The following is a 21,657-nucleotide window of genomic DNA, read 5'->3' on the forward strand; positions in this document are numbered from 1 at the left end:
TCCTCTGTCACCACTCCTGGCTGCAAGCCACCGTTCACCTGGTTCCGACGCTGGACTGTACCTTCCTGGGAGCAGGCGTTCACAGTCCTGTGTGCTACTGGAACGGTGTTGGGCCACTGCAGGGCTGTACAGAGTTAGAGAACTGAAGTTTGATTGTGGGTTTGAATTTCCAAACCAAGGGACAGGTTTCACTTACTGCACAAGTCTTGCTTTGAGCATCTCTCAAAAGGCAAAATGTACTGCGAGGTTCAGACCCTCTGAGTTCTATGTTAACTCTGTGCTGCCCCTTCTGATATCTGTGATGAGTTCTCTGCTTTGGCTTTTAACTGGGGAACATGGGTAGATTCAACTTCTAAGAGGACAAAAAACTCTCCTTCCTAGAATCTAGGAACAAGGCCAAAACACTGCATGGTAGCGAATTAGGTTACAGGGCACTTTTCAAGGTAGAGAAGTGCCGGCTGCAGGGTCTCAGGCTTCCCCTGCAAACAGCACCTGCAGCAGGAGAGGCCTGATTTCCCTCTTCCATCTCTTGGGCAGAAAGCCCACCTGGAACTCCCCATGGCCCCTGTGAACTGTCTTCCAGGAAGCGCATAGGGTGAACCTGCTTCCTGATCCCTTTGGGCCCAGACAGGCTTCCTAAAAAACAGCCACAGCCACCTCTCAGCTCAAGAGGCAAATAATAGAACTGTTCAAAGACTGCCTGCTCTATTTTCAAGTTGAAAAATTGACAAAGTCAAAGAAAAAGATCTAAATGGAATTATCTCTTGCTGACACACTAAAATACTAACGTTTGCCTCTGGGCATTAACATTTGCTTTCTAAGGGGTCCCCATTTGTATTTGTATATTGTCAGGTTCTTTTATTTTTAACTGAAGATTTTTAAATTCCCAGATTTAAGTAATTAGGATTCTATGTAGACAAGAGTTATCATGTTTAAAGAGCAGAACTGAATTTACATTAGAAATTGTGTAAACATGTGATGGAGTGTGCATGATTGTATGTGTGCATGTATGTGTATATATTTTAGTGTGTGATTATGTTTGGCTGTGTTACTGTGTGAATATGTGTATGACTGCATGTACCTGTGGTTGTGTGTGTTATTGTGATTATGTGTGATTGTGTTACTGTGTGAATGTGTATGATTGTGTGTACTTTTGATTATGTGAGTGTTATTGTGTGTGTAGATGGATGTGTTACTGTGCGAATATGTGTATGACTGCATGTACCTGTGGTTGTGTGTGTTATTGTGATTATGTGTGACTGTGTTTCTGTATGAATGTGTATGATTGTGTGTACTTCTGGTTGTGTGTGTAGATGGATGTGCTACTGTGTGAATATGTGTATGACTGCATGTACCTGTGGTTGTGTGTGTTATTGTGATTATGTGTGATTGTGTTTCTGTATGAATGTGTATGACTGTGTGTACTTCTGGTTGTGTGTGTAGATGGATGTGCTACTGTGTGAATATGTGTATGACTGCATGTACCTGTGGTTGTGTGTGTTATTGTGATTATGTGTGATAGTGTTACTGTGTGAATGTATATGATTGTGTGTACTTCTGGTTGTGTGTGTGTTATTGTGTGTGTAGATGGATGTGATACTGTGTGAATACATGTATGACTGCATGTGCCTGTGGTTGTGTGTGTGGTTGTAGTGCTACTATGTGAATATGTGTATGACTGCATGTACCTGCGAATGTGTGTGTGGTTGTGTAGGTGTGTGTGTGTATCAGGTGGGCACTCAACACAGTTCAAGTCACTTAGAGGTGTCCAGTCAGCCCTTTGCTACTTTCACTCTATTTTAATTGTTATCTGAAAAATTTTCACAGAAGGAAATCAAACTCTCATTTCAATATGATATATTTTAGATAGGTAGAAACTCAATTCACTTGCTCAGACTACAGATAAATAAGTAAAAACACAGTGAAGACACAGGGAAACTCATAAATATTTTGCCTTGGGGCAGTCTAGTATAATATTTTCTGCAAACATAGGACTTTATTTTTCCCCTAACAGGGGGTCTTGACTCCAGTGAAGGGATTGCACCAAGGTTTATGGAGGTAATTAGATATCAACACTGCATTTTACTGCGTGGTTTAGGGCTCTGGGTCCTTAAGCAGGGAGCGAGGGTCCCACGTACCACTGAGCACCAGCCTTGTGCTGGCTCTCCAGGTCAAGGGACACCACACAAGCCTTGAGCCAGTGCCTTGAGGGGTGGTCACCGTGTAAGAACACAAAACCTGGGAAGGGCAACTGGGAAGCAGAGGCCAGAGGCAGGTGCCAGACAGAAGGCCCTGTCTATAAACGGAAGTGGACCTGATTCAGAAGGCCCAGGCCCTTCCTTCCAAATGACTCTTGTAAATAGAATTACGATCTGATCTCTGAGGAGGGCATGAGCCACACCACAGTCAAAGAGAGAACAAAGGCAGTAGGAGAACAAAGGGAAGCCACTGGACATCCTCTCCCACTAAGTACCAGCTCACTTAACACGTCCCAAGGTGCCTGCCACATCTGGCCTGCACAGGGGCTGGCACAGCTGCTGAGCCCTCTCTGCTGCCTAACGGGTCACTCTGTCTCCTTCTTCAAACCTGCTGTGATTTGCAAAGATAAGACAGTCCAGACTTTGTTACTGCCTAATTACTAGATGTTCCGTGTCTGTTCACGCAGGGGAGGATTATCACTGGCATCTTCCTTTCGTTTCAACCATCATAAATTCAAAACGGTAAAGGCAAATCTATCTGCAGCGTGTCACTTATACCATAAGCCCCTGTGCTCGGGAATGATAAAGGGTTCAAGCTAACCCTTGGCTGGTCTCTCCCTCCCAAGTCCCAGGGGTTACATTTTATGGAAGTATGATTAAAGAAAATAAGCTTCATTCTGGGTCACTAAAACATTTCAGGCAGGACTTCAGATGAGAAGGGGGAACATAGGCCCTCGCACATTCTTTTTCCCAGCTACTCTGCTGAGAGCAAACGCTTCCTCCCACCCCTACACCAAGAAAATGGGAAAGAGAAATCTCCCAAACAAGTATTAAATCTAGCCTCACCCAACCAGCAAGTCCTTTGTCTTTTCTGAGTACTTCTCTTTAGACAAATAGTTGTTTATCCAACTCCAGAAACAAATATGCTGAAAATACGATGGAATTTTCAAATGTCTTTTTAGTCAATTGAATATTCTCCTAATGGTAATAGAAAAGAAGGGCCATCTGATGTTTTAATTGAAATTTTAACCAAAAGAGGCATGGCCAGATTTCTAATATGTTCTAACTACAGTACTTCCCTTTCCACAATTACACAGCTAATGTCTGCATTGAATTCCCTAATTTCTCATTATAAAACAATTGGATTTCATCTCGCAGTCTTTAATTGCATTGTTTCTCCTGCTAGAATAACTGCACATTCTTCTTCGTAAGATGTTGAAGTTGTTGAATTACAAATCGATAAGGGTCACGCCGTTCAGATTTAATCAATTATTATTCCATCTCTAAGCAAGATCGACGCAGAGCCTGAAGTATAGTTGTGAAAACACTCTGCATTGCTATAGACAGCCCCCCAACGGTCCCCACCATCCCAGGCACACAGACCCGGAGAAAGCAGGGAAGCCGGGCCATGCACCTGCTCCACAGAGCACCTGAACAATCACCCTCAGGAACAGGGCCATGGGGGGTTCTAGAGGATGCGAGGCAGGGACAAGCGAAACATGCAATTCCAACCCACCGATGGGACTCGGAGGAGACCACCACCACACGGGCAGGGGCTGAGCGGCACAGAACATCCTCCAGGAGCTGCACCAGGTAGAAATGTCCCAGGTGGTTCACCTGGAAGGTGGTCTCTAGGCCATCCTTCGTGAGGCTCCAGGGCAGAGCGAATGCAGCGGCGTTGCACACGAGCACGTGAAGAGGCCTGAAAGACAAAGCAAGCAACGATCTGCAGCCGTCAGCGCTTAAAACCAGCAGCCACCCACATCCTCCTCTGCCGTCAAGATCCCATCAGCCAGAGACGAGGTGCCCGAGAATGTCGCGTCGCTCTGAGTGGGCAACCGTCCTGGGACGCTGGGCAGGCAGGCTCCTGGGATGCAGGACTTTTAGTGCTAAATGCAGGCCAGTGCTGGGCAAGTTGGGACATGCTGAGGACCCTGGCTGGAATCCAGGTTCCATCAGCTAATTAATCCTGCAATTCCTAATTCATCTGGCTTGCACATTCCTCAGTTCCTCATCTTCAATCAAAATAGTCCTTCAAATAGAGAAAGAAGAGAGAAAACATCCTACTAAGAAAAGGCTGGCATAGCACTCAACACTTAGGAGGTGCTAACGAAACAATCAAGAGGAAGGAGCGTCGTCTAAGGAGACAGGCCCACCTGGGTAAACACTCTCCTTTTAGAGTTCAGATCATAGCTACCTGTTAGAAACCAGTCTGGGGACAGAGAGGTTCAGCCATGCTATAAAACTCTCTTCTCTTGTGTACATTAACTTGTTCCACAATACAGTTTTTGACAATAAAAGTAATACTGTCATGCAAATCTAAATCCTAAATCCTCATAAACAAATTGTTTTTAAGAGAACTCATCTGAATGCACAAACCAGAATTGAGAATTGTACAACGAAATAGAGTTGAGGGTAGTGACAATGTTTGTAAACTGCAACATAAGGGCAACAAATTGGGAGTGAACTAAATAAAAAATGGGGAAATCATTAAAGGAAGTAGAATGGAGCCATATGCTTGAATAATATTAAGCCATCTGAATTATAACAAACAAATCCATTTTGTTTTATAATCCATCATAAAGTCAAGCATGTGATGTTGCAGGACCACAGACACAGATCCACATCCAGAGAAGGGGATGGTGATGACGATGTGCAGAAGAGACCCGAGAGGCTGGCGGCCCCGTGTCTGAACCGGCCTTCGTCCTGGCTTTACCTATACCTTGTTCTCTCCATAATGAACATGCGCTATCTTTATTCTAAGGGAAAAACGCAATCAAATAAATACCAGGCAAAATTAAAAAGAGCATTTCAGGAATCGTGCAAACACATTTAACATGAGAGGGGGAAAAAAATTAAACAAGATTGGACTTCACAGGAGCCCTGGATGAAGAACTCAAGGACCTGCATTTTTGGCTACCCTCAGACAAGTCTTCCAGGCTCTCTGAGCATTTGATTCTTGTAAAATAAGGAGCTGGAAGTTGAGGACACTTAGTTTTCCTCACATAGCTCTGTTTCCAGGGCAATGGCTATGGGTTAGATTCTTTTTGATATAGGAAAAAAATCTTTCCTATATTTTCATTTTTAAAAAAAGGGTGTTTTTTCATAGAAACATTTCAAAGGTTGATTACTATTTAAACAATCTGGTTTTGTTTTCATTTTCACGGAATCCAACAGTGTAAGAGTCACAAGTTTTAAATTAAAAAAAAAAAATGGTCTTCAAGAAAGGGAAAAGGGGAAACAAAGCACATCTAAAAATTAAAAATAGGTCATCTAAAAAAAAAAACAAAATGAAAAATATGTGATATAATACAAAGGATCCATATTTTATAGAGTTCTTAGAAATCGACAAGAACAATACAGTCTAACAGATATACTGAGATATTTTTAAAATTTGTAAAACTAGATTACAAATGACCAATACACAATTTAACATGTTCAACTCTACTACAACCAATATTTTCTACCAAAAAAATCAGCAGATTTGTGTTTATGTATGTTATTATATTTTTATTATCTTTGTAAAACTGGCAGGGAAATGTTTTCATGCATCCTGGATTTTAAGTAGAAAATGCACCTCATGAGCATCAGAAGGATCCACATTATTTCACCCAGTGATCCTACTACGTGGGGGGAGGACATATTGGGAGGATGGAGGAAGAAATATTTTATCATGAATAATGTTTAGAAGTGCCTGTGAGTGATGATAATAAAATATGAATGGCTCCTAGTGGCTGTAGGACTGGTTCTGAATTCTCTGTCAACACTGAGGCCCACCCAGGTGCCCAGGGCCAGCGCGTTCTCACAGCTCCTCCCATACCCTGGGCGTGGGGCTGCCTGTAGTGGGATGGAAGGTGGATTCCACAAGGTATGACCACCCCTATCCCTGAATGTGACCTTAGTTGGAAAAAGGTCTTTTCAAGTGTAATTAAATTCAGGATGTTGAAATGAGATTGTCCTGGATTAAGGAGGGACTTAAATCACATATCCATTGTCCTTTCAAAAGAAAAGAGAAGTTAAACAGAGAAAGAGATGTGAAGGGAGTCAGAGGTTACAGCCAGAGAGCAGGAGCAGGAATCCAAGGATCTCGGCAGCCACTGATGGCAGGGGAGAGTTATGGGGGACTCGCCCCAGCAGCTAGCAGGAACCAAGCATGCAGACACCTTGACCTCTGAGTTTAACCTTCCAGGACTGTGAAAGACTAAATTCCTGTTTAAACCTACTGGTTTATGGCATTTTGTTAGGGCAGCCTTAGGAAACGACTAGAGCTTCCCACATATTTTCCTAAGAAAATATTCAAAACTCATATAAATGTTTATGTATAAAAATGAGTAACAATTATCCACAAACTAAAATTATAAAATTATACATGAAGTAGAAGCAACCTAAAACCCAGCAACAGGAGAAATGGATAAATAAGCAATGATTGAACTGGAGGTTCCAAACTTCCCCCATTTAGTTGACAAATCAGAAAACTAACTTTTGTATGTGATACAGATCCCCTTCCTCCAAACAAAAGTTCCATAGATATCAGCAAGAAAGTATAGAAAGGGGCTGGGGAGATAGCTCAGCTGGTAGAGTGCTTGCCTTGAAAGCACAAGGCCCTGAGTTCGATCCCCAGTACCGCAAAAAAAAAAAAAAAAAAAAAAAAAAGAAAGTATAGAAAAGTGTTAGCTCTGGGGGTTTAGGAAATCATCAGGTTATTCATTCCTTTTCATGACTGATGGTATTTTCCTACTTTTTAAAAAATAAATATGAATTAATATCTTTAAAAAAAACTTAAAGAGTTATAAATTACATACTATAAAATTCACCCAAAGTATATAATTTGACAGGTGTAACATACAGATAAAATGTTGTGAACATCACCACATTCTAACTTTACATGTCCATAACTCTAAAAAGAAAGTCCATGCCCATTAGCAGTCACTAACCACTTTCCGCCCACCCATGACACCATATGGACCTGTCTATTCTGGACATTTCACACAGGTGGATCCAAGATGGCGGACCAGAGGGAGGTTGCATTCCTTGTCATTTTGTAACTCAGGATTCAAGCAGAGGCATATCTGTTTCTCTGAACATTTCACACAAACAGAACCATATAATATGTGGTCTCTTGTCTTCTTTCATTTGGCAGAACGTTTGCAAGGTTCATACATGTTGCAGTATGGATCAATATTTCCTTCCATTTTATTTCCAAAACCATTCCACTACATGCACAGGCCACATTTCATTTATCCATTCGCCAGCTGATAGAAACATGTTGTCCAATTTTTGGTAATGTGAAAGCTGCTGCTGTGGACGTTCACTTACAAGTCCTTTTGGAGGTGTTTTTTCCTTATTTCTCTTGATAAATATTTAGAGGAGGAATCACTGGATCCTATGGTAACTCTAGGTTTAGGTTTTGGAGGAAATGCCAAATGCTTTCCAAAACGGAAGAATTAATTTCCATTTCCACCAGCAATGAATTAGGATTCCAACTTTTCCATCTCCACATGGTATATGCTATTACAGTTCTTTTATAGAACCTAGAGGTGGTATCTCATTGTGGTTTTTGTTTGCTTTTCCCCAGTGACTAATGATGGTGGGCATCTTTTTTATGTGTCCACTGAAAAATAGTGTATCTTCCTTGGACAGATGTGTACCCAGATCCTATGCCCACTATCACCAAGTGGCTTATCCTTCTCGTATTGAATGTTAAATTTCATTCTGACATGAATGCCTTCTCAGATACACAATTTGCAATATTTCTCCCATTCTGTATGTTGCTGATGCACTTTCTTGATGGTTTCACTTGAAGCACAAAAGTTATTAATTTTGACGAATTCTAATTTATCCTGTTTTTCCTCTTTTGTCACTTGTGCTTTTGGGGCTATATCTATAAAACCATTGCCTATCCCAATATCACAAAGATACACCCCTATGTTTTCTTCAAAGAGTTTTATATTTGCTGTTGTCCAAGAGCCATTTTCAGCTAATTATTTTGTATGGTGTATGTAAGTAATCTATTCTCATTCCTCTGCAAGTGAATATGCAGTTCTTCTAGTATTATTTCTTGAAAAGACATAACATCCTCCTTGTTTTATTTGGAAACTACTGTGGTAAATCCATTGATCATGTGGAGATACATACCTGCACTTCTGATTATATTCTGTTATCTCTCTGTCCATACTTATGACAATGCTACAGTTTTTCTCACTGGGAAATGGGAATCCTCAAACCTTGCTCATTTTCAATCTTGTTTTAGCTGTCAGGTTACTTTGCAGTCGCGTATGAAGATCAGGATCAGGTTTGCAATTTCTGAAAATAAGCCTGGTGTTGTTTTGAGATTGTATTAAATTTGTAGATCAATTTGAAGAATACTGACATTGAGACAATATTAGGACTTCTGATTCATGAACATTGGATGTTCTTCTTTAACTTCTCTGAACAAGATTTTATAGATTTCAAAGTGTATGTTTTTCACATCCTTTGCTAAATTTATTCCTAAGTATTTTCTTCTGATACGATTGCAAGTAGAATTGTTTTCTTCATTTAATTCTGTAATTATTCATTGCTAGCACAGAGAAACAAACTGACTTGTGCATATTAATCTTTTACTCTGCAATCTACCTGAATGCATTTGTTAGTTTTAACAGTTTTTTAAAGTGAATTTCTTAGGATTTTATATATACAAATGATTTCATCTGCAAGCAAGATAGTTTTTTCTTTCCAACCTGGATGGTTTTTGCTGTGATTGTGGCTGTGCTGTGTTGGAACCCAGTGCCCCACGCAAACACTCTACCACTGAGCTACATCCCCAGACTGACTTTTTGTTTGTTTCTTTTTATTTATTTCTGTTTCTCATTTGTTTTTATTTTGCTTTGTTTTCTGCCCAGTTCCCCTGGCTAGACTCTCAGGTACAATACTGAATGGAAGTGTTGGCAGGGAATATCATAGTCTTATTTCTGATCTTAGGGGGAAAGCACTGACTTTTGAAACTTTCAGTATTAAATATGATGTTAGTTGAGGATTTTTCATAAATGCCCTATGAGCTGGAAGAAATGCTCTTCCATTCCAGGTTTGTTGAGTGCTATTTTATCATGGTACAGTGTTGAATCTTTTTCTAAAGACTTTTTTTTCCTTAGTCTACAGAGATGATCAGTTATTTTCCTATTATTATGTATTACAATGATTGATTTTTTTAATGTTAAATTAACTTTGAATTCCTTGGATAAAACCCCTTAGTCATAGTGCATAATCCATTTCATAAAGCATTGCATTTAGTTTGCTAATAATTTGTTGAAGAATTTTGTGTCTCTATTCAAAAGTGATCTGGGTCTAGTTTTCTTTTCTTGTGATATCTTTGGTTTAGTTTGACATCAGGGAAATGTTGGTTCCATAGTGAGCTGGGAGGTACTCCCTTCTCTTCTATTTTTCCCTTAAATGCTTAGTAGAAAACGTAAGTTAATTTTTAAACAAGGAATTTTACAGCAGTGATTTTATAAACTACTGTTTCTTTTTTAAAGAATCCATGAAATCTCATTTTCATAGGGAATCTGGATCTGGTTTAGAAACTGTTGATTTCATTCTGCTGCTTGATGTGTTTTCCAACCTGTCACCTGCCTAAAGCTTACAGCTGGGTTTGGCTGGGAAAATCTGTTTTCCACATAGGCACCCACCTCCGCTGTCAAAACCCAGCCCCGTGATCCGGGTCTCCCAGAAGAGGTGGGCACTCAGGCTCTGGAGCCTCTGACCTTCCCACAACACACATCAGGCCCTGGTTCAAATCAAAGCAGAGCCTCCTGGTTTGCAGCTGTGGTGATCCAGACTGTGTAGCAAGGGGAAAAACTTGGGAAAAGGCAGTAAAATACATTACATTTGTGCTTCTCCTAGATGACTTCTCAAATATTTGGTTCCATCCTACACAGCTACTTATTTTTTTCCTTTTCCTTTTCTGAATGTCAACCATGGGTTGGACACTGGTCAACAGCTTTGTGTTACCTACACTTAATCTTCACAAAAACTCAAGGTGACATGGATCATTGTAGCCATCTTACAGGCAGGAAAAGCAGCTTTCCTGAGCTCAGAAATGAAGCAAGTATCAGAAATCGCCAAAAGTAATAAGCAAATAAATTAAGAATAAAACAATGTCAAAAACACCATGTGAGGTCATTGTGACCTGATGACACCTTTGCCCTTAGAAAACCAAACTGGAGCGGTGAGGACCACGCTAAAATTCCAGCTCAGGGCTACTGTTACTCACACCTGCCTCTTGGCAGTAGCTGACCTCCCTAACCTGTAAAGGGAACAGCAGAGGACCCCTCCCACGCACCTGAGGAGCAGAGTCCCGGGATCTTGCCAGGTGCCAGATTAAATAATCGCTGCTTCCTTTATCTTCACAGCATTCCCTCTAGTCCACGAGGGAACATGAAATTCCTCAAAGCTCATCTCCACGGTGCTCACCTGTCTTTAGGATGTGCCTGGACATTGAGAATTCTGATGTCGCACCTCTTCAGGAACCACCCCTCCCCTGGTTGCTTTTGTTGACGGACCTGTACTGTCCCAGGGAAAAGGAGACCTACCAAAGCTCTCCACCAGGAGGCAGGACCCCTCAGAGGACCTGGGGAACCCTTTCCTCCCTCACCAAGTGTTAACACCCTTCATTAATGTTAATTGCACAACACCCGAGGCAAAATATGTACCCAGTACCTAAAATGTGTCACCTCTATTAATTAAAAATAGGCTGATGGAATAGGAGACTATAAAGCACTCAACTTTTTTTTTTTTTAATTGTAAAGACACCTAATTGGCTTGTACAAAAGGAAAAGATTCCTTTTGCCTCACTTTAATGAGGTTTTTATTATTCAAATAGCACATTTTGCACAGTTTTGACTAAAAGCTATTGCAATTCAAAAGGGTCTGAGATGATGAATATTTACAGAATATCAAAAGAAATGTTCAAACTATCAAGACAGAAGGGAAACAAAAATAATATCATTCCAAGCCCAAAGCGGAGGTTATTAGTCAGCACTTTAAGAGGCTGGTCTTTCTCTTCTTGGGTGGATTCTGACCTGTGAGGACAAAAAGGCCGTCCTCTCTGCAGAGCAGCGGGGATTCCATGGGAGGGAAGCCTGCCTGTCCCCGGAAGGCCCCACCACTGTGTGCAGTGGACCCAGGGCCTGCTGCATCCCTCCACTGCCAGAAAACAACCCCACAATGGCCATGGTGGGCAGGGCTCTAATTCCATCCAGGGAGCAGCTCTGCTGGTCACCCAGGGCTGTATCACACTGGAAAGAGGACTGGAGGGGCGTGATAACCAGAAGGCTGTTGGAACCCACTCTTTTTGGTTGTTGCTGTTACAAGAGATTGATCCCAGGGGCGCTTAACCACTGAGCCGTATCCCCAGCCCTTTTCTTTATTTTATCTAGAGACAGGGTCTCCTGAGTTGCCTAGGGACTTTCTACATTGCTGAGGCTGGCTTTGAACTCGTGACCCTCCTGCCTCAGCCTCCAGAGCTGCTGGGGTTACAGGCATACACCACCATACCCAGCTGAACCTGCTCTTACACAGCTTATCCCTGAATTCTCTTCCAGCTTCATCCCTCTGTGACCCCTCAAGAGCCCCGCCCACTGCCCGCCCCACTTCCTGGCATTTCCAGTCTTTCCCTCTACGCTGACCCGTTCTTACTACCCATCAGCCCCCTCAGATCTTCCTGACCAGCACACAGGAGGAAATCATGAATGAAAGGAAGGAAGTGGAGAAAGGAAAGGGAGGAAGACGAGCAGGCGCTAGCTGCTGGAGAAAGGTAACACTTGACCCTGGAGCACCTTCAGGCTGCTTTGGCCTCCTCCTTCCCATTCATGCTCTACGGTTTCAAATTATTTGTTTTCATTCACTGTCCCTTTCCTTGCCTCAAATACTCCTTTCAATTCCAACTGAATTCTGTCCTCTCACAACCTCTCACAAGCCAGGAGAACAATGGCTTTGGCTTGCCTAGCTGAATTTCTGCCCCATCCTAAACTTGCTTGTCTTTGAGGTCAGGCAGCCTGAAGGTCAGGAGTTCCTCCACGATGTTCAGACCAACCAGGCCGGATCTAGGATGGCTGCCAGAGTGACCCCAGATAAGCTCTAGCTTCACTATAACAGAGGGCATGAGTATTCCTCCCCTTGAGTAGCATATATCTCCCCTTCTTTCTTTCTTTCTTTTTTTTTTTTTTTTTTTTTTTCAGTACTGGGGATCGAACTCAGGGCCTTGTGCTTACGAGGCAAGCACTCTGTCAGCTGAGCTATCTCCCCAGCCCTCTCCCCTTATTTCTTTTGCCCCACATCTATAACCTCTCAACCCTCCAAGGGACAGGAAGCTGATCTGCAAATTTATCTGTCTCCCTTTTCTCCTATCCCTGAATAAGAATAAAAGTCTTCTTGACTGCTGAGTAGGGGTTTGCTCTTGTTATCAGTTCCACAATGCAAGAGGGGAAAAGGACCCAGTCTTTGGGATTAAAAATTGGAAACAAAATCCAAAAATTCAACAACCCCCCACCCCCGCCCAGAGCTCTCTGTCACAGTGGGCCCTGCTGGCTGACTCCATGCCACTTCCTCTCCAGCATCTGTGACACAGTCCACCCTTGGGCCTCCCTCTGCTGCATGCAGTGTGCCCTTTGCTACCTTGTTCTGTTTTCAAAAATGTCCCTATGGAGATTGCATCCAGGTCTGCGACTCCAAACAGACATCTATGAAGAGGACTCGGATCCACAGCGCTAGCCCGCATCCTTCCTGAGTTCTAGAATCTCATTCCAACCCATGGGCTGGTCTTGTTTCTCTCCTACATATGCAGGGTCAGCATGACCACATCATGTCCCTTCCTGCTGCCCCTCACTCTGCCCCAGCTGTCCATGCCACAGATGCAGCCTTCCCCACCTCTAGGATTGCTCGTCCTTCATCCTGATCTGGAAGGTCGGCAATATCTCCCTCTTGGAAAGATCTTAAATGCTTTCCCTAGACTTCTTTCTTTCAAGGTCAACACGTGTGTCAATGACATTAAGAGAACAAAAACACACCTTCCTTATAATTGCCACCAATAGACAGCGGCATGGGACAGAAGCCGCAGTTGTCACACAGCTGATCCCTGGCTTTCAAGTCCTCACATGGCACAAACCACCAGGGACACCAACCTGAGAAAGGCCAGCTTCCATCAGCTTCCTTGACAGACTTCCATTGCCCTTCTCGACCCTGCCCAGTTTCTAAGTGACTCTGACTGTTTTGGTAGCGAGTGGCAACAACCCAGGCCCCATACTTCCCGAGGGTTTATGGTAAACTGACACTATCCTCTCTGGGAGGTGTCCATTCCCGCATTACTTCACACTCCCTTCCCTGGACCACACTCTGCAGTGTGATGCTTTCTCTAGCAGTAGACAGCAGTGCCGGTGAGGAAGAAACTGCCTGCTCAGGGTCTGGCCTGCAGGAAGGAGTCAGCTGTGGACACACCTGAACAGACACATCTCCACCGAGGCATTTTCCTCGTGATGTTTGGTCCATCGGCCTCTGCACAGCTGTGCTTTGCAATGTGTTATGACCTGCGGAACATCTGAAGGAGGTGGGGAAAAGTAAAAAGCAAAATTGGTCCTATTTGATCAATAAAGAGAGTCGTTTATGCTTTGGAGACAAGATGGGTCCATTAAGACTCAAGGGACCCAAGACTCTGACACGCAATTTCCAATCTGCAAAGGAGGCGGGTGTTCCAGAAGAGTCTAACAGCAGCAGGAACCACCCCCATGGGGTTGAGTGACAGTGAAGATTTGCATATGAAATCCTTAACATACCCCCCAAAAATCCTGAGGCAGGATTTTTCAGGTTCAATAAACTCCCCTCAGAATATTAAGACAATAGTGGGTTTTCAGAATTCCATTTCAGACACAGCAAAAGAATGAGCTAAACAGAATGCTATGTAAAGGAAAATGGTTTCCAAATCCTCCTTGAAACAGAATGTCAAACCATCTGGAGCATTTCTCCAGTTAGCTGCAAGAACCCACACTATTTGGAAACATCCTGAAACTCACTGGGAAGGACTCAGACTCCAGCAAGGAAACTATTTTGCAGTCACACCTGGTATTCAGCAGCCTTTCTTCCCAGAAAAGGAAGCAGGGGAATCCTGTAGAATCCAAAGTTGGATGCTGCTGAAGTACCTAGGACTGGTTTCCTTTGCATCCAAGGGTGCAGCACCAACTGAGCATACCAATACCTTCCACAGCTGCCTGAACCCACGTAAGGTCCCCCACGCCTGGACAGTCCACAGCTGCCCCAACTGCAGTGTGCATGCCACTGGTACTACCCAGAAAGTTTCAGGTCAGATAGGACGTGTCCAAAGAACACTTACATAGTGTAATGTATTGTGGGAATGTATTCCTAGCTGCTCAAAGTTGCAATTTCTTTTTTTCATTTTTGTTGTTCTTGTTGTCTCAGGGATTGAACCCAGGGGCACTACATCACTAAACCACATCCTGGCCCTTTTTATTTTTTTACTTTGAGACAAGGTTTCATTAAGTTGCTGAGACTGACCTTGAACTTGGGATCATCCTGCCTCAGTCTCCCAAGTTGCTGGGATTACAGGCATGTGCCACCAGACCCAGCTCAAAGTCACAAGTTCATGGATACTCTTGTGGCGGATGATTTTTAAAAATCGGTAGCATTAAGAATTAAATAATAGCTCATGTACCGAGCCACTACTTTTGCAAAAATCATGACCTACGTTGGGGAAGTCCACATTACAATATAATCAGTTGGCACTAAGGATATCTTTTATCTACTTTTTGAGGGAACCTTCAGAAAGAAGAAACAGAACTGAGTGATTTCCTTTTACATGAGACACCATAATAAATGTTAGCCATTTTATTGAAAGAATGAATAAAAAACATGATCTCTAGTTAAAGATCATTATTATTTTTCGCATTGTATTATTTTCCTAGAGAATTCTCTTGCTTGGTTGAATTCCAGCAGGCCAGGGAGGTAAAACTCACTTTGGAGCCCAGGTCTGCCTTGCATTGGCTATGTGGACCTCAGGAAAGTTAATAAATCCCTGAGCCAAAAGAGAAAGATAACGCCTACCTTATTTGATAGTTGTGAGAATCAGAAACAAGATGTAAAGTGCCACCATTGGCCTGAACAGATAATCAAGTCTTTCCTCCTCCCACAACCCCCACAAACTGCCCATTTCCTAGCTCTTGGGTTCCACTTGGGGGATACAGTGCCCACCAATAAAAGATACATTATTGCCCTCCACATTTGGAAAATACCTATACATTCTTTCCCATGTCCCTACTCTGAATCTCTGGGAGAGCAACTCCTGAACAAACACACAGGAAGGACAGCACACAAGAGAAGAGAAATATCAACACAGAAAACCAACATCAGTGTGGGTGGCCAGTGACCATCAGCTGTGCTTCTGAGAGTTCAAGACCCTGCAGATGTCAAGAACGTGATGGACACCATCGAGAATTAAAATAATAATTAACAGACGCAGATTCTGCTGTCAAGATAACCTAGCCACACTTAATTTTTTTTTTTTTTTTTTTATTTCAGCAGGAATAGAGAAAATAATCCCAAACCCTTCACCAGGAGTGGAGCACAGCGCTGCGTCCCTTGGAGACCACCAGGAATTTTTCATTTCATGCACCATTGACAACTTCTTATGGCGGATTCCGGAGCATCAGTATATATGCTTAACAGAGAATGGAAACACTAGCTTTTGTTATTTTCTTAAATTTTGCCTCCTGTCCCATTATCTTGATTATGTTTTTCCATCCCATCCTTCGAGGTCCCAATAGCAAAATCTCCACCTGATTGATTCTCAATGTGGGGTATTGTAAAACCAGGCCATGTCCACAACCTGTCCACTGCTGTTTTCTAAGAAAAACACATGGACTTGACCATGACACTCTTGGTCCACCCGGCACCGTAGCTAAAGCTTGGCCATGGCACTGGCTTCTGGCACCTCCTATGCACTTAAGTACTCCACTGTCCTGGGTTCTTGCTCTCCAGGATCATTTAATAAAATAGAAAATCAAGGGTCAGCCTCTCAAGGATGGGAAGGAAGGGAAGCGTTAGAAAAAGTAACCAATACCCATCATCTCCGAACCTCACTGAACAAAGCCCTCGCAGGCTGAGACTGGGCAAGCTACCCAAGGCTCTCTTGGCAAATTCCCACCCACTCATCTGCCAACAGGGTGGTGAGGCTAAAATGGAGTCTATCAACTGTCTAAGCCAACTCAAACAGTGTGAATACAATTCATATAAAGGGATGAAGAGGGCTGGGGCTGACGTTAGAGCGGAGGGACCTGATTCTTTATCTAGGACTTTCCATTTCCCATGCCCACGATGGAGTAGGTCTCAAGGACCCAGGGGAAGGCCCCGAAGGGCAGGCAGCCTATCAGGAGTCACCATGTGCACCCACACCTAGGACTGGGCGTGACATACAACACGTATTTGGTAAATAAGGTACCACTGGAAAGACCTCTGCATCTTTGCACGCCCCCACCGAATCTCCCGGGAGGTGTTTCTAAAGCACTGCAGATAGTCAGCACTTGTTTTTATCTTTTCTTTTCTTTCAATCCACAGAATGCCCCTCGATGACAACACCACCCACAATCTCCTCGCCTGGTGCCATTTCCCGATGTAAGACCCCCACCCCGTATGTATTCACTTTTTCAAATGCTCAGGAAATGACTCCTCAGTATTTCTCAGCCTCATCCATCGGAAAAAAACCTCTGCACAGTGGGGCTGCTCCTCTGGGTCTGGAGCTTTAAGAAATGAGCACGTGCTAAGATAAACAGAACGTATGCCCAGGTACAACGTGGGCGTGAGGAGTGCCAGGTGAACCTTGGCAAATGGTGTTACGGAGCTCACGGGATTGGATCCTGCAGGGGGGCCATTAAGGGAGAAGTCCACACAGCCTTGCCTAACGGTTCACTGCTGAGGCAGAAGCTTCCAGAAGTGAAGGCTGAGCCACAGGGAAGACACTGGGATGTGCCCATGAAGAGCGGTTTTCCTTACAACTCCAAACTTACCTTCTCTCTTTGGCTCTAAATTTCCTTGTCAAAGAGCCCGGGTACCTTCCACCGGGCAGGTGGCTAGGACAGGGCATGGAGCATCAAAGATTACCAGCATTTGTCAACAGTGCTTCTACTCAAATAATACCTGGGTCTCCTCTAAGTAAATTGTGTTTCTCTAAGCACGTTACTTCGGTGATAAGTGGGTAAAATAAAGACAATGAACAAATAACTAGCCCTGCTGGAAACACAGGAACGTTCCTTCAAATTAAAATTACATTTTGTGGACATAAACCAATAGTAAGCATTACAAGACATTATTTATGGATTTTTGTGATACTCTGGATGCATAAATTCCACTGAAAATTCACAGGAAGGGAACATTCATTTTTTTATATATTTATGGAATAGTTACAAGTACCAGATGATGATTCCATTACCATTATGCAAAGAGATCTTATTTAAAACATACTTTCTGCAGTGCTAACGCAAGGACTGGGTTTTACTGTAGGGTGACAGAGCTCAACTTACATGGACAATAAGAAAAAAAATTGTTTGGGGAATGCGCTTAGGCACATGGTCAAGTCAAACAATAAAACATCCCATGCATGATGTACATTTCCCTTGCCAAAGGACGACTCTCTCCTCTGTTTTGCCTAGAGATATATGGAGCTGTAATAGAGCTCAGAAAGCCCCTGACAGCTGTGTGCTGCCATTCAGACCTGAAAGATTCCATGTTATGATAAAAATTAATGTTCTCTGACATCCTCTGGGACTCCCTGGGCCCTGGGAATAGCTAATGAAGAAATACGACCTTGCCGGAGAACAGCGTGCGGCATGAAGTGGAGGATTAATTCACATGTGGTAGTGGTGTGGCCCTCCTGTCACTAGCCTGCAAAGTGGCTGGACCTCAGTGCCAAAGGGAGCCCTTGCTGATTGGTTAGAAGTATTTCCTGGGTCAGAAGAAGTAAATACAGGAATTGCTTCACAAAATAACTGAGCCAGACACTTCTGAAAAGAAAATGGGGCTTCCTCTTGGCTCTGACATGAACGTGGAAACTCTTCTAGGGGAGATGTGCTGTCTCAGGAACTGGACAACCACTGGGCACAGCCCAGCAGACGCTCCTCCACGAGGGCTGGAATGGGTCTTGGTGTTGTGCCTGGAAGGAATGCTGGCACCCACGGAGACGCCTCGGGGGACCCAACCACACGACCTGCCCATGCCTGTACCCGGGGCATCAGGAAGTCTTCCAAGAGGTCAGAACAAGGGAAATGATGCTGCTAGTGGCATGATTTATAGTGGCCCAAAGTGGAAATGATCTAAACGCCCCCCCAACTGACAAATGGAATTTAAAAAGCATGGTCTATCCATATAAAGGAAAGATCTTCCTGCCACAGGAGGAAGGAGGCACTGAGAAGCGTGGGACAGAGAAGACTCTGAACCAGTGTGCTCGGAGGAGGAGGACCCACTAACCACAAGTGGTTTCGGGGCACCCGCAGGGGACGGGCGGCATGGGCAGATCGGGAGGGACAGCACGGGGATTAGTGCTGGACTTGGCCTGGAGGTTGGGGAAATGGCAGCAACTGTTAACCATTATGGTGTTGCTTTTTGGAGTGCAGAAAACGTTCTGGAATTCAATAGTGGTGGTTATTGTACAGTGTTGTGCATGTGGGAAAAAACACTGAATTGTACACAGTGAGTGTAACGGTATGTAAATTATGTTTCTATTAAAAAAAAAAATAGCCCTGGGCTCTGAGAAGCACATTCTGACGCTCTCAGAATGAGTGAGGCACTTCCAGCTGGGCTCCCCCTCTCCCTAGAGCAGCTTTGGCTAACACCTCCTCCCCAGGTCCCACCTACCTCCATCTTGTACAAACAGGACCACCAACACAGGATACCAAGATGCAGCAAGATACCAGTCAATAAAAACAAGGTTTTGAAATTGTGTGTGTGTGTGTGTGTGTGTGTGTGTTGTGTGTGTGTGTTCTGGGGGAAAGCAACGGAAAGCAACATGATTTTAGTTCATGATGTTATTTCAACTTATAATTAGAATTTTACCCTATCATCTTAAATTTATTTCTCAACACCTGAAGTCATTTTTCGAACAAGGCTAAAAACTTTTAAACTTAAAACATTATTTGTGATATTTCGCACAACCCGACGGTTATCATTTTGCTAGTTTACTATCTTTGGTAAATGAAGATGGAAAAGACCTGGGGGTGGGGTAGGTGCTACTAGAAGCATCTAATTTTTTTAAATATGTGAACTACATATTTAGAGACAAGCACTCATTTAACGACTTTCCTGTAGCACCTCTTTCATTTTGTGGGAAGAAAAACTAACCAAGGTGATACTCTGAAATCCGAACGTGGTGTTGATTGAGAGGTAATAGTGTATTCATGGATGAAAATTTATGATGTCTTGGATTTAGTCTAAAATAATCTGGCAAGAGAGGGACTCGAGATGGAACAATATGGGCCATATGTTGACAATTACAGGAGCCGGGTGAAGGGTGTTTAAAGGTCCTTTGTACATTTCGCACTCGTGTGTTTGAAGATCTCCACAGTGAAAACAAAGACAAATGAATGTGGGATGGAGCTGAGTGACTTTCCTTTTTGTGTTTATGCTTCTCCGTGCTTTTCCACGTATTCCTCGATGGGCCTGTATGGTTTCTGTGATCATAAAACTTGGTGTCGAGAAGCACAGTTTATAAACAGTAACACAGCCCTGAGGTTAAAAATCTACCTGAAAAAAATCCTGAGGGCAGGTAAGCCTTTGAAGACAGAATGAAACCAGGCCGATGCGGTTGAAGCCAGCATCCCTGCAGGAGGGACCACTGGGCAGGAGAGGCCGTGGGGACATGGATGGCAGGACAGGCTGCCAGCCTGCACAGGTACCAACCCTGTCCTTCCCACGCTCTGTGGAGGAGGGGAAGCAGATGAAACAGAGGAGACAGGAAGTGGCGCTAGGCTCGGAAAACCTTCCCTCAGGATGGAAGACAAGGAAGAAGGATCTGCCTGATCAAGACCCTGGGCCAAGTGGGACTGAGCAGCCTGGGTTTGAGACCACTTTTGGAATGAGGGTCCTGAAAGGTCAGAGCTGGTTCTTGCCTAAGATGAGTTGGAAACTTGTCCTCTAATGGGGTGGCATTTCGTCGAGTCTGGACCAAGAAAAATAAAGGGCTCCTGCTTTCTGTGGCACAGCAGAGCCCGGTCAGGAGAAATTTCCTGAACATTTGGAGAGGCACCTCTTGGAGTTGTGCTTCTACAGAAAAGGTCCCAGGAGGAGACTTGGGCACTGCAGCCGAGACCACGAATAAGCTAGGAATGTCAAGAGAGCGGACAGTCTGTCCCGTCCAGACCAGTGCTCTTCCAGTGGCTTATTCTCCCTTGTCCACCAGTGGAAAGAACCCCGAGTCCTGCTGTCCCTACGATGGAGCAGTTTCTGTCCACAGCTACAATGGGCTCAGAGGACAGCAGCAAGCAAATGAGTAAAGGACTTCAGTGGCCTGTCAACAGGAACCCTGCATTTTACCACAAACCCTTTGACTTTAATAAAATCGATAAAAATTTTTTAAAAATAACACTTCAGATCGTAACAGCAAAGAGTTAAAAATAACATCATACTTTCTAGTGTTTGATGAAGCAGTGACACACAGTCACTCATTAATTTTCTAGAAGGTCATCTGGCCTCATAGAGCAGCTGCACTGAAAGGTCTTCATATGCTTTGACCCAGGATTTCTAGAAACATAGGCTGATAGGGAAGGACGCCCTCATGGTAGGAGCCCCGATAAGAAATAAAAAAATTACACTGTTCCCATCTAACAATTCAAGACAGGTTAAATAATTTGACCTATGTGGTACAGGTACTGTTAAATTTTAAAAATTCAAATAAAGAAACATATTTAGTGGCAGGTAAAATTGCCCATGACCCACCAAACGTGGAGAAAAGTAGATTTTACAGAAGGATGTGCAAATATGTCCACGCCGTACCATGAGTGTCTCTGGGCACGAAGACGGAGAACACAGGATCAGATGGGGTCACGGTGGTGGTGTGTGGTTAATGTGCCCCTTATTCTGAGTTTCTGCATGTAATTTAACTGTTTTCCATAAGAGTTACACAGTGCTTTAAGATATGGAGAAAAAGAAACAGCTCTAAGTTTAAAAAAAAAAAAAGTTACCACTAGACACTCAGCGTGGAATGGCCTTCCCAGGGTGCCACTCGTGGCTGTGGCCAGGGGACCCCGGATGGGCCACCCAGGGCTCTGGTCTCAGCACTGCATCTGCTGATAGTTATGTAAAACACAGTGAGCACAATACAGCGCCTGAGAAGGTCTGATGGGTAAGGAGGGGGCTGCAGGGCAGGGGTCACTCAATTACAGCTGTCGATACTCCCACTGGGGTAGAGTCCCACCGTGCAGGCCACCCTGGG

The 21,657-nt window shown here is 43.7% G+C and overlaps 1 protein-coding gene across 2 annotated transcripts in view; it reads right to left on the reverse strand.

The window, feature by feature from the left end:
• The window catches only part of Wwox (WW domain containing oxidoreductase), an 889,380-nt gene that overhangs the window by 622,476 nt on the left and 245,247 nt on the right, over nt 1-21,657 (reverse strand). For both annotated transcript variants that reach the window (XM_047527374.1, XM_047527375.1), the window contains exon 7: nt 3,715-3,900. In XM_047527374.1, coding sequence (XP_047383330.1) covers nt 3,715-3,900 — 186 coding nt within the window. The remainder of the gene's footprint in view (nt 1-3,714; nt 3,901-21,657) is intronic.

The sequence above is a fragment of the Sciurus carolinensis genome, chromosome 16 (genome assembly GCF_902686445.1).
Source record: "Sciurus carolinensis chromosome 16, mSciCar1.2, whole genome shotgun sequence".
NCBI lineage: Eukaryota > Metazoa > Chordata > Mammalia > Rodentia > Sciuridae > Sciurus > Sciurus carolinensis.